General features: G+C 56.1%; 2 protein-coding genes across 3 annotated transcripts; one reads left to right on the top strand and one right to left on the bottom strand.

Annotated features, from left to right (window-relative positions):
• Positions 1-504: 504 nt before the first annotated feature.
• Positions 505-5,445, top strand: CDK5 (cyclin dependent kinase 5). Its single transcript, XM_081286301.1, has 12 exons — positions 505-662; positions 1,302-1,390; positions 1,482-1,549; positions 1,679-1,739; positions 1,838-1,894; positions 2,544-2,639; positions 2,783-2,857; positions 2,975-3,071; positions 3,253-3,322; positions 3,889-3,949; positions 4,057-4,137; positions 4,259-5,445. The coding sequence occupies exons 1-12, from the start codon at positions 626-628 to the stop codon at positions 4,343-4,345; spliced, it is 879 nt and encodes a 292-aa protein (XP_081142427.1). The 5' UTR covers positions 505-625; the 3' UTR covers positions 4,346-5,445.
• Positions 5,446-5,683: 238 nt separating this feature from the next.
• On the bottom strand, positions 5,684-12,035 carry ASIC3 (acid sensing ion channel subunit 3). 2 transcript variants are annotated; one of them, XM_081286299.1, is made up of 11 exons: positions 8,851-12,035; positions 8,126-8,276; positions 7,557-7,684; positions 7,203-7,401; positions 7,063-7,119; positions 6,809-6,956; positions 6,473-6,564; positions 6,313-6,392; positions 6,139-6,210; positions 5,943-6,001; positions 5,684-5,810 (listed from the first exon to the last, which is right to left on the bottom strand). In XM_081286299.1, the coding sequence occupies exons 1-11, from the start codon at positions 9,382-9,384 to the stop codon at positions 5,732-5,734; spliced, it is 1,599 nt and encodes a 532-aa protein (XP_081142425.1). In that variant the 5' UTR covers positions 9,385-12,035; the 3' UTR covers positions 5,684-5,731. The 2 variants fall into 2 exon arrangements, with proteins under 2 accessions (XP_081142425.1, XP_081142426.1); XM_081286300.1 differs by lacking the exon at positions 7,063-7,119.
• Positions 12,036-12,904: the final 869 nt, after the last annotated feature.

The raw sequence follows: 12,904 nt of genomic DNA, 5'->3' as shown, positions 1-12,904 counted from the left end.
GTAGCTCAGAGCCATTCTCCACTCAATCCTCGGGTCACTAGATGGCCTGAGGAGAGGCAGAAACTCGTGCCGAGGTTGTCAAGAGGTCTTGGAACTCAATATCACAAACCGGGTCAAAGTCAGGCCACCAGGGCCTGGGATCTAGGCCACCAAACCCTAAACCCCAAACAGAAGAGTGCCCCGCCCCGCCCCACCCCCATCCCCGCTGCATTCTGGAACGTGTAGTCCCCCAGCGGCCCTTTCCAAGAGAGCTATGAGCACAGAAAAGGAATAACAAGAGCGGGGCACACTGGGAACCTCAGAGGCACGGCGGGGACGCCCGGAAAGCGAACACGCGATGCTTCCTGGGACTTGAAGTCTAGCGTTTGCCTCCGCGGTAGAACCTGAGTCTCGGGAGTAGAGTGCGGCTGAAAGCCGGAACGCAGCCTGCTGGGGCTTGTAGTCCTTGAGCCCGTCGCCCCGGGCCTTACTGGGAAACCTGGCTGTGCCAAGACTACAAGTCCCAGAAGCCCGTGCGCGGACAGCGGGGCGGGTCAGGGCCGGAGACTTGGGTACCGCCTCCCCTGCAACGCCGGGGCCGGAGTCTTAGAACCCAGGGCCCGCAGGGGTCCCCGCGGCCGCCGCAATGCAGAAATACGAGAAACTGGAGAAGATTGGGGAAGGTAACAGAACCACGAGATGTTCCTGCAAGGTCTTCTTCTGCAGACCCTTCAGCATTCCTTGCAGCCCCGACTCCCCTTACCGTCAGCAATATCTACAGCTCCGATCTCAACCCCGGCAGAAGCCCTGGCCACTGAGCACAACACTATGTGCAACCATCCCTCCCCAAGTTAGCATTTCCCCTCAGACTCCCACTCATAACCTTAGCACTCCCTGAAGACTCGACCTCCCTACCGCGGCACTTCCTGCATATCCCATCTCTAGCCTCAGCACCACTTGCAAACCTCACCTCGACCCCCCACCAACCTCAGTTTTCTGCAGACTTCCAACCTCAACATTTCTGCAGGCCCTCTTTTCTCGCCCACATCTCTCCTGTTTCCAGACTTACTGGAGCAACGCCTCTGTTATAAACCTTATCCTAGCGGCTGCAGACTCTCCCTCCTGCAGGTATCCTGGAGCCTTTGCAGGGACCTTCTTGCCCCTCCCCACCTGCCGCATCCTCACTCACAAAGCTAGTCAGTGCCTTGCCTTCACCCTGAAACCCTTCTCTAGCACCCTAGGAGGCTAACTGCTCTGGAGGGATTTACTAAGATGGTAAAGGATACTCCTGCTTTCCCTCACCCTTGGCTTCTTTTCCCTAGGCACCTATGGAACTGTATTCAAGGCCAAAAACCGGGAGACCCATGAGATTGTGGCTCTGAAAAGGGTGAGGCTGGATGATGATGATGAGGTAGGATTGGGGCACAGGGCAGCGGGGAGGTAGTGTTTGAGGCCTGGTATGTGTGGTCTCTGACTGCCGCCGCTGGGTCCCTCACGTGTAGGGTGTGCCAAGTTCTGCCCTTCGGGAGATCTGCCTACTCAAGGAGCTGAAGCACAAGAACATCGTCAGGTGTGTGCCCCACAGGCCTTTCTTGCCTGTGGTTGCTGGAAGAGGTGGGGGCTTCAGCGTTGGGCTGGGCTGGTATTGGGATGTTAGGGGTCAACTTTTGGACCTGACTGAGCCCTTCCTTCTCCCTAGGCTTCATGATGTTCTGCATAGTGACAAGAAGCTGACTTTGGTTTTTGAGTTCTGTGATCAGGTGAAAAGGGGGCTTGGGGAGCAGTGATTTTGGTAGGACACAGGGGCCCAAACTGAGCTTAAATTCTGACCTCTTCTTCTACCCTTATCTGTTTTTAGGACCTGAAGAAGTATTTTGACAGCTGCAATGGTGACCTCGATCCTGAGATTGTGAAGGTTAGGGGAGGGTTGTTCTGAGGACTCATTGAATCTGGGTGGGGTCTATATTTAGTGTAAGTATTCCTTCACTGCATGTTTGGGCCCTGGAGTGTCAGAGAATGAACAAACCCCATTTCTGCCCTCCACAAGCCTCTGGTCTTAGGGAGCAAAGTCTGCTTTGACCTGCATGGTAATAGTGATGTTATTTGCATGGGAGAGATGAGAAAATGAGGCTCATAGAGATGCATTTCATTCATTCAACAAGTACTGGATGCTTTGCACCAGGCACTGTGCTAGGATGAAGACCAAGGGCCTTGTCCCAGGTTCCAGGGGAAGCAGTTCCTGAATAACGTTATAGCACTGTACTTGCACTACTGGTTATGGTGTATGTGCACTTATGTGTGGCTAGGTAGGGCGATAAGCATGGACTGAGAAGACAGGCCCACCAGGCTCTAAGGTCCAAAAAAGTGGGGATCAGGGTTAACTTGTTCACCATTTTCTCTCTGATGCCTAGCACCATGCAAAGTGGGTCCTCAATAATGAATGATGATGTCTTCCTGCGCTTGCTGCTACAAATGGGTGGGCTATAGAGCATGACAAAAGGTGAGGCAGGCAGCAAGATCCACACATTCAGGTGTCTGACTCCCTTCTCCCTCCTTCTCCCTAGTCATTCCTTTTCCAGCTGCTGAAAGGCCTGGGATTCTGTCATAGCCGCAACGTGTTGCACAGGGACCTGAAGCCCCAGAACCTCCTCATAAACAGGGTATTGCTGTTTGGGGGAGGAGGGAGGATGGGGAGACTGCAGCCAGGGATTGGGCATACTGAGGGGGCAGGACTGGGAGAGCTGGAGCCTACCCCAGTGCTGTTTGAAAGCTCTTATCAATGTTACTCTTCATCTTTCCTTAGAATGGGGAGCTGAAGTTGGCTGATTTTGGTTTGGCTCGAGCCTTTGGGATCCCAGTCCGCTGTTACTCTGCTGAAGTGAGCCTGGGAAATGGGACATCGGGTGGGGACCAAGACCCTCTTGTCTCTGAGTTTCCTCAAACCTGTTTCCCAGCCCTCTAAGTGGGGGGTCCCTGTGGATGGGGTCTTCTTCAGGTGGTGACACTGTGGTACCGTCCACCGGATGTCCTCTTTGGGGCTAAACTATACTCCACGTCCATCGACATGTGGTCAGCTGGCTGCATCTTTGCAGGTGACATGCTGGGGCTCTGCAGGGGTACTTTCTCTCCCATTTGAGTTGATAAGTAGGGCCTGGAGGGTTTCCTCTGGGGGAAGGGAGTGGGATTCTTAAGGATGGGGATGGAAGGCACAGGGCCTGCTCCAGTGTGAGGGGGCCTCACAAATCAGGGCTCATCCCTCTCTCTTCCTCCCAGAGCTGGCCAATGCTGGGCGACCTCTTTTCCCTGGCAACGATGTGGATGACCAGCTGAAGAGGATCTTCCGATATCCTTCACTTCCCCTGCCCCCTGTATCTCTTGCTCACCATCCATATCTTCACTCTGGAAGGGGAGTGAGCAGGGAACTTAGAGAAGGGGTGAGGGTGGTGATGGCCTGGGCAAGGATGAGGGGGCCCGGGGCTGTTTCTGAGGGTGAGGGTGGAAGAGCTGATAGTCCCTGTGTAGGTGCAGCTTGTAGGCAAGGGGAGCGTGGTGAGGAAGTAGCCACTCCTACTTCTGAGGTGGGGGGACCATGGGAATCCTCAGGATGAAGGAGCCAGAATGAGCAGAGAACTTTTTGTGGGAGAAGGGGAAGGACAACTGGTTTATTCGGAGCACAGACATCAGGGTTTGAGTTAAATTAGCATTTGAGACACGCCTGGCTCCCTGTAAACACCATGCTATAGGAATATATGCCACAGGCTTATCTTGAGGTAGCAGGTGGAGTGGGGGCAGGTGGAGAGGAGGGCAGGTGGGAATGAAGAATCCTATCCCTGGGAGCGCAAAGCTCACCCTACCTCCAAAAGTGCAAATGCAGCCCTTTCCATGAGTGATCCTTGACCCCATGGACACGCTGCTGGGGACACCAACTGAGGAGCAATGGCCCGCCATGACTAAGCTGCCAGACTACAAGGTGTGATGGGGAGTGGGGAAAGTCGTGGTTCGTCAGAGATCAGTTTTCTTCACAGCCCCAGTAGCCTCCACACCCCACTCCCTGGTCTGACTCTCTCCCCTCCACAGCCCTACCCAATGTACCCGGCCACAACATCCCTGGTGAATGTCGTGCCCAAGCTCAATGCCACAGGGAGGGACCTGCTGCAGGTAGGTAACCAGGGTAGAGGATGGGGTTGAAACCCTCCTCCAGGGGGACTAGGGGAGGGTGGGGCTCTGGCAGTTGACCTGGCCTGAATCTGCCACCATCTTTGCTCCCTCCTGTCTCCAGAACCTCCTGAAGTGTAACCCTGTCCAGCGTGTCTCAGCGGAGGAGGCCCTGCAGCATCCCTACTTCTCTGACTTCTGTCCCCCCTAGGCTCTGAGACCACTGGATGCCAGGCCAGGGCCTGGCCTATTTAAGCCCCCTCGTGGGAGGGGTGGGAAGGGGGGTGCTGAGCTCCAGCTGTGCTGGGCCTGGCCAGGGTCAAGGTACCCTGGACTGCGATCTTCACTTCCCCCATGGACTTTATTTAATTTCATAAATTGGCTCCTTTCCCACAGTCTGCTGATGTAGTGGTGGGTTGGCTCTGAAGCGGGTTCTGGGGGATCCCTGCTCCACTTTTACCACCCTCTGCAGCCCCTCATCCAGCTCAGGCATGCCCAACTCTCTGCTACTCTAAGTGGCTTTGAGACTACAGGATCATGAGGCCTTGACCCTTGACCCCACTCCTCCCTGCTGGGGTCAAGGCGGTGTTGGCTCTGCACTTCTGTGCTTCTGCACTTATGCACACCCCATCCTCCCTCTGTCCAGGAAGGCCAGACATAGTCCCCAGGGGTTAAGCAGCTAGCATCTGAGATCAAAGATGGCTTCCACCAGAATGAGGAGAAAAGGCATGGGTCTCTCCTTGTGGCCCTCCACGTCCCACATGGACCTTTCCCTCTTCAACACCCCATATCCAAGCCTGCAGGCTGGCATAGGAGAGACCCAAAGGTATGGTTCTATGAGGAACACTCCCTCTCCCACTTCCTTCTCTGCCAGTTTTCCAATGGTTGGGGGTGCGGCAGAAGCAGGAAATGGGCCTGAGGCCGGCCTGGTGTGTCCTTCCTAGCAGGAGGAGGAAGGGAGGCTGCTCTCAGCTCCATCATTTCCAGCTAGGGCTGCCTTCTCCTGTGGGGTGTTGAGGAAGCAAGAACTGCTCCCATGGAGACAGGCTGTGTGCCACGCTTGGTCCCAAATGTGAGAAGAATCATGGCCTTCAAAGGCAGGACACCAGCTTGTGTTCTTAGAAGTGGAAGAGCCCTTCTCTCATCCCCATTCCTCCTCACCACTTCTCCCTGGGCTCTGGGTCAGAGTCTTCTTGCAGCTGTACCCAGCCAGTACCTACTGACCAAGCCTCCTCTAGGCCATCACACCTGAGCCCTGGGGTTGGGAGAGACCTGTCCTCTGATGTCTTCTGATAAACTCATTCACACTGAGGTGCAAATGACTGATAGCCTATTACTACCATCCTCTCCCAGAGGTTTGTGAGGGATAATTGGGGCCCAGCTCTGCAGGCCTCACAGAAGTGATACCTAGCTGAAGCTGACTGCAGAGGACTTACTGGGCTGAGGAGAGCTGACCTTGGCCCTGCTAGCCTTTGCCCTATAAGAGGAACACCTGAGGCAGAAACATTAAAGCTTTATTTGGGATGAAGATAGCAAAGATGTGCAGGCAGGGCATTCAGGATGTCAAAGTGTGGCCCCGAGATCACACAGAGCATGTCTAGAGCCGGGTGACGAGGTAGCAGGAGCGGTGGGAGGCAGACAGAGTCTTGGTGACAGCACAGGGCGGGGTGGGGGGCCTGGGGAGACAGGCCACAGTACTGGGGCAGGGGACCTTCACTTGATGCCTTGTTCCTGCCCTTCAGGACCTGGATTGTACCCTCTGGACCTGTCCTGTCCCTCCTCCCTTGAACTTGGCCATTTTGTGTTACCTGGGGCCCAGATTGAAGTGGGGAACTTGGGTTCCATGGCTGCCCAGCCCTTCCTGAAGCTGTGGGAAGAGGAAGAGTCAGAGGTAGGGCCCAGCCAAGGTCACTGCACATATCTCCCCCACTCCCCACCAGGGAAGCGTCCTAGGCTGCCCGAGGAGGCTGCTGGAGGTGGCAGGGAAGGAAGAGGGGCTGTTACCAGAGTGGTGCTGGAGTGGCTCTGGGAGCGTCTTCTGTTCCAGAAATACCCCAGGACCCTGTCTCGGAACACCTGAGGGCAAGCAGCAGGGGGAGGTGGCCAGGTAAACCTTCCCCCTGGACCCGAGTGGCCAGATTCCTCTCCCCGCCTTCCCCAGCTGGGGCCCAGGCCCACCTCACAGAGGTAGTCTAGGATCTCAAGGATGGTGAGCAGGCTGGCCCCGATGAACAGCCCCATCTGACCCCCAATGTCACCTGTGGAAGCAGGGTGCCTGTCAACTTACAGCCACTTGCCCCGCCCACGCCTCCACAGACCCTGGGTATTCAGCACACACCAAGCAGCTCTGACACTTCATAGGCTTTCTTCTGCTCCACTGTTTCAAAGTTAAGGGCCTCAAAGAAGATGTCCAGAATGAGCACGTTCTCCCTGGAGGGGAAGAAAGGCCCGAATGTTCGCTGGCTAATCCTTGGTGCCGGCCGCTGGCAGCAAAATGATGTGGGGCTTTTGGCTCCTTTCAAGAACCCTGGGAGGGACGTCACCCCCTCGCCCCTGGGTCAGAGCGCTTGGGCAGTTTGTCCAGAGCCCCAGACAGAGCTCGTGATGATGTGGACTGCCTGGCCGGGCCGCGCGCCCTCCCCGCCGGGGCCCCTGGCTCGCTGGAGGGGCTCACGCGATGTAGGCCTCGCTGCGGTTGTATTTCTGAGCCAGGTAGCGGGCGGCAGCGCGGCTGGGGATCCGCACCATGGAGAGCTCCTTGGCGAAGCGCGTGCTGGCGCAAGGGCTGGGGCAGGCGCACGCGTCCTTCCGCAGCATGGCGTCTGCGGGGGCCACCGAGCCTGGAGTCAGGGTCCCGCGGCCAGAGGGGTGGGGGTCAAGGGCGGGGCGGGGCGGGGACCTGGAGGCCGAGGGAGGCTTGTCTCTTACTCAGGGCCGGGTTGGCGCAGTCCTTGTACTGCTGGGGACTGCACACCGGCGCGCCGCCTGGGGAGGGGAAGGAAGCAGCTTCAGGAGCCCAAGTGTCCCCTAGCCTCCACCCACCCCAGGACACGGACCCTACTCCTTACCAGGCATATGCATCATTCGACAGCCGCACTTTCGAGCCACGTAGCGGGTCTCGCAGACCAGGCGACACCCCATTAAGCTGTAGGGAGGATTGGGGCTGGGGCTGGGACTGGGGGACAGGGGATCCGAGAGCTCCGGCTCAAAGTCGGGGTCCAGAGATACGGAACTACAGTCGCCCCAAGGCGGTGGCAGGAAGCTCAGCTGTGAGGGGACGGGGTTAAGGAGACTTATGGGAGAATGCAAGAAGTCACTGGAGCTCAGCCCCTGGGACAAGCTGAGGAACTGCCTGTAAGGGTTGAGGTGGTGCAGGACGAAGGAGGGGCTGGCAGCCTTGAGGGAGGCACAGGTGAGGATACTTGCTGCTTTTGGCAGGACACAAAAGTCTGATAGCCGGGGGCAGCCCCGAAGCCCAGCTGGTCGATGATGGGGGGTTCCTCTTGGCTGTGGATCTGCACTCTGATCCCTGCCTCAAACGGGGTCTCCTCTACAGGGAGGGGTCTTTGAGGACAGAGACTGCAGCCCATCCTCCCCAGTTCTGGGAAGAACTGTTCTGCCCCTCTTTGCATAAGGGATGGAAGTGCCTCAGCAATCACGTCTTGACACCTCCACCCTCCTCTCCTTTCCCTGGCCTTTTTCCCTTTGTTCCAGTACTGGGGATAGAGCCCGTGCCAGGTAAGTACTGTAGCACTAAGATCCACCCCACCTCTTTTTATTGCTTTTGTTTTTGAGCCTTGCTAAATTGTGCAGGCTGGCCTCAAAACTTGCCATCCTCCTGCCTCAAGCTCCTGAGTAGCTGGAATTACAGGTGTGTGCCACCACACCAAGATCCCCTAGGCTTTTGTACCCCATTTCAGTTACCTGTCCTAATGCATGTGCTCCATACCCATGTGATTGGCAGACCCCACTGTGTGTGTGTGACCCTTACCCATGTCTTTCCACACTGGCAGATACTCCTCTTGTTGTACATCCAGCATGATCTCCAGCCCATTACCGGCACCACCCTTGGGGGTGGTGAGCAGCTCTGCCCCATTGGCACCCGAGTTGAATGTGTAGCACTGCCCCATCCGGGTGAAGATCTGGGGGTGCAGACAGGGTGGCAGCCCTCCCCCCAGACAAGCACATGGGCCTAGGGACTCTCCCCTCCCCATACTCTGGGTCTCTCTTTTGAACCCTGAAGCCCACCTCTTGATGCCCCTGACCCCCCAATGCAGATACATATGGGTGAGTCCTCTCAGATACCCATCTAGCACTGCAACTCCTCCAGCCCCCAACTCCCAACGCCCAGGGCACAGCCTACAGGGAAAAAGAAGTGGACCAGTTGCCATCCTGGCAAAACTTTGAAGAGACAGAGGAAAGCAAGTCCAAGTCCCCTTCTCCTGGCAGAGAGGGCTTTTCTGCCTAGAATAGAATTGTCCACTGGAGAGTTGCCTTCTCCAATAGTAGGGTCTCTATAGGTCAGCCCTTAGGTGTGCATGACAATTGGGAGATGAGGAGGGGGCCCCAAGGAGGGCCCCTTCCTGGGCTGAACAGAATGACATGGCTCCCAAGAAGGAAGGGATGCCAGGATGCCTGCTAAAGTTCTCTGACTTCAGGAGAGCCTGGCTGGCAATGCTGGGGAACGTGGGTCTCTGGATAGAGTGGGTAGCTCACCACAGTGAAATTCTCCGGCCCACATGGCTGGCCTCGGTAGCGGCAGTCCAGCAGCATGTCCTCAATGGAGTGGCCAGCTCGGGCGTAGAGCTGCTCCATGTCAAAGGTGGGACTGGGCATGAAGCCGGGTGGTGCAGGGGGCCGGCCCAGAGAGCGCAGGAAGGCGGTGTGCTCAGCAGGGTCCAGACCCAGCAGTGAGGGCCCAGCCCAGTGCAGGTCGTTGGGTGTAAGGCGTGAGCGGCGCAGTGGGTTGATGTTGCACAGAGTGACAGCTGGGAAGGTGAGCCGGTGGCTTTCACACTCGTCCAGGGTCGTCTCATGGTGGAACTCCCCATAGTAGCGCACCCGTTCAGCTACCTGGTAGAGGAAGGCTGCCAGCGACAGGAGCACGGCTGTGGCCCACAGCCCACGGCGCAGGGTCAGGCCACCAGGGCCAAAGACATGGCCAAGTCCATGCAGCGTGCAGCTGCTGGCGAACACATGGATGTCTGAGGCTGGCTGGCGGGCCTCTTCTAACCCTGAGGGGGGCTTCATGGCTGGAACCCAGGAGGCGCGTGGAGAGGTCCCTGGGGCTGGTGACCCAGGGGCTTAGAACAAGTGAGAGAGGGTGGGTTGGAGGACTGGCAGGGATGGAGATAGGATTCAGGGAGCCAGGAATTCAGGTGAGGAGAGGGTAGGAGAAGGTGGCAAGGAGAGGAGGGAGAGGAACAAAACCAAAGGCAGGAAGGCACTGGCCTGCTGGATGGGTGAGGTGACCTGCTGATCCAGAAACCTTCCCCAGAAGCAGGTGGTGGCTCCCCTGGGCTCAGTGCTGGACTTGGGGCTCTGCAGCAAAGTCCAGGTAGGGCGCAGGCAACAGAGGCAGGCAGGGGCTGCAGAGCAGTGTTGAGATGGTGCTGAGCTGGCACTGCTGCAGAGGATTGGGTTTCAACAGTGAGGGGGGCAAGGGGGCCAGCAGAGCAGTCTGGGGGGCAGGGAAGGTCCCTGGGGCCCCAGGCTGAGCCATTAGCGCAGCACTGGGGGGGGTGCCGTTGCTGTCAGAGACCAGAGGCGCCAGGAGGAAACCACAGCAGCCCTGGGTAGGGCTTGAAGGGAGCCCAGAGATAAGTTGGAACTGGAAGTGCCAGTAGGACCCTCTGGGTCTCTAGATGCAGCCTCTGCACATCAGATCTGAGGGTTTGTCGCTGGCTCCTAGTCCAGCCCCTCCCTCATTTTGCCTCTCCTGCCTTCCTACTATCCCACCTGGGATCATTTGTTCCTTCAGAGTGGACTTGGCTGTTGACCAAACTAGAAAGTAGTGGGAAGTTTGACATTGGCAGATCTCTTCCCTTGCTGTCAGCATCCCAGCCTACACTGGATGGCCATGGTGCTCTTTAGGGCCACATTCAGGGACTCTTTTCCTGTATATCAGATCCTACCTCCCTATACTCAGGCCCTCCTATTGGTGAGGCTGGCTTCTACCAGTGATGTGGGCTTACCTGCTACCCTATTACTTCATGTCTCTTTTTACTGACCATGTCCTAGAGACCATGTGATATCTAGCACCTGGAAAACCCCATCTTTAGAAGTGGATATATGCCAGTAATCCCATTGATTGAATCGTGTTGTTTATTTAACCACTCCCCTACTGATGCCCATAGGGGGTTTCCAGTCTTCCCATCAGTGTTGCTGGCCATGCCATTGCACAGATGTAAACTCCTGGAAATAGAAACACTGGGTCAAAAGGCCACTGTGTTAGTAATTTGGTGGATGTCACCAAATTCCCCCATGGCAATTATGCCATTTTGCAGTCCTCCCAATATCAGAGGAGGGAGCGCACGTGGCTGTTCAGCATGGGACTCTTCTAAAGAAAAGGACTCTATGCCCATGAACAAGCTGTGTGTGCCCTTGAGAGGGCAGAGCTAGCACCCGATCTGACCAGAAATGGTTCTTCTCACTATCTAGAAAGAAGAGTAGAAGAGGCGGGCAGGGGGCCTCCTAGCAGTTGGCACAGAGACACTCAGAGCTGATGTCCACAAGGACTGTGCTAGCTGGCCTGCAGCAGGCAAGGGGTCAGGTCAAGCAGAAACGTTGTGGCCCAGCTTGGAGCTGCAGGGGTAGGTCTGGGAGCATCAACACAGGGGTCCTCGTCAGTGTCAAGCTCTGTGCTAGTGAAATGCTCATCTACCCTTGATTGGGAAACTGCTCAACTCTTCCCTGTGGATCTGAGAACATAGGCTTACCTCCATTAATTTACTGCAATTTATTTCTAATAAATTCCATTTTTGTCCAAAAGGCATTGTAGGCCACCAGATTTATTTATTCAGACTCCCAGCTGAGTAGGAAGCCCATATTTCCACCAGCCAAATATGGCTGCACCATGCTGCAATGGCTCACAGGCTTCGGGGGGCAGGGGCCATCTCGGACTGAGTGGCACGTGAGAGAGGTATAATACTTTGGAAGGGATGAGTGGATATGATGGCTTGTAGCACAGATGTGAACACTTTCCCAGGCTATTGCACCGTGTTTTTAAGTACTTCACTGTAGATCATCCCATTTATCCCTTGGAAAAGACTTTTCAAGACCAAGCATAGCCAGACTGTATCTCTGCAGAGTAGCTGGCACAGCAAGGTCAAGGTGAGCTTACAGGCCAGTGAGTGCAGATGCACAGCTCATCTGCCTGGCCATGGGGTTTCTCTAACTTCTCCAGGTGGTGGGAGGAGGGCAATTCCGGAAGAGCCATCTTGAAGCTGGGTGGCCTGGGAAACAGGAGCTGCCTAGCTTCCTGCCCTGTAAGGAAGGCATCAGGCAACAACCAGGCCTAGGGTTGGGCAGAGCAGAAGGGACCAGCTAGGATGCTGAGTCCCTGCCCAGGCTCTAGTTTAGTGGCCAAGCAACCTGGAGCCAGCCCTAAACTCTGCTCCCTGGACTGCAACCTCTGATCAGTCAGGAAGCAGGATACCAAACAAGGAAGTTGGGGCCCTGGGGCTTTTGGATGGCTTGCCCCATAGTGGTATTTGGTCCTAAACCATGCCCACAGATGCTTTAAGTCCCGACCTGGCTCCTGCACTCACACCTAAGCCACTGCTGCCTTTTACCTCATTTGTACACCACTGCTCCTGCCCCCTGAAAAATGGAAATACTTCTTTGCTGCAGGAAAAATGCAAAATGCTTGGCTGCTGGGGCTGGAGATGTGGCTCAAGCGGTAGCGCGCTCACCTGGCATGTGTGCGGCCCGGGTTCGATCCTCAGCACCACATACAAACAAAGATGTTGTGTCCGCCGAAAAATGAAAAATAAATATTAAAATTCTCTCTCTCTCTCTTAAAAAAAAAATGCTTGGCTGGTTCTGAAGGGTGGCACAGGCACCCACTCTCCCCATACCTCAGAGAGTGGGACTCTGGAGTCCCAGTCTGGATATGGCTAGACAAAGGAAGACCCTTAATGGGAAGAGACAAGGGCAGCATCAAGGCAGGAGGCCACCAGCCCTGGGAGTAGATGAGGAGGACTGGTACATCTGCAGCACCATAAGGTCCTGACTGCTTTTGGTTCTGGGCACCACTGCAGTCCAAGAGCCTTTCACAGTGTCTTTCTTAGACCCCTAGAAGCCAGCTGGGACCCAGAACTGTCTCATTCACAGCTTTGGGGCCATAAGCACGTCACTAGGGCTGTTGGCTTATCCATCCCCTTCCAAGGTGAGGCCCCAAGCCACGTCCTCCATGAGCCTCCCTATGGCTTTGTACCAACTGCTCCCCGTGGGCACCACGGGCCCACTGAGCATGCTGGGTGTGCTGCAGGCCCCTGTCTCCTTCAAGCAGGAGGCTGGCTCACCGTCTCACCAGGTCAAAGACTCAAGTCACACAGGGCAGGGACAGTAATAGTGTCCCACCCCTCTTACTCCAACCCATGTGGGCCCTGTTAAGCATCTGTCCCCTTGGAGGTGGTGGGTAAAATCCAGATCTTAAGACTGTGGTAATGGAGGAGAGGGTTGGAAGAGAGGATATATGGAGGATGGACCAAGGGGAGGCTCTTTCTCTCAGGGTCGGAGAGGCAGCAGGGACTTTCCAGTGGGAGAG

This window comes from Spermophilus citellus (genome assembly GCF_964194105.1).
Source record: "Spermophilus citellus genome assembly, chromosome: 3".
In the NCBI taxonomy this organism is placed as follows: domain Eukaryota; kingdom Metazoa; phylum Chordata; class Mammalia; order Rodentia; family Sciuridae; genus Spermophilus; species Spermophilus citellus.
This window is presented reverse-complemented; position numbering and strand designations above follow the sequence as displayed.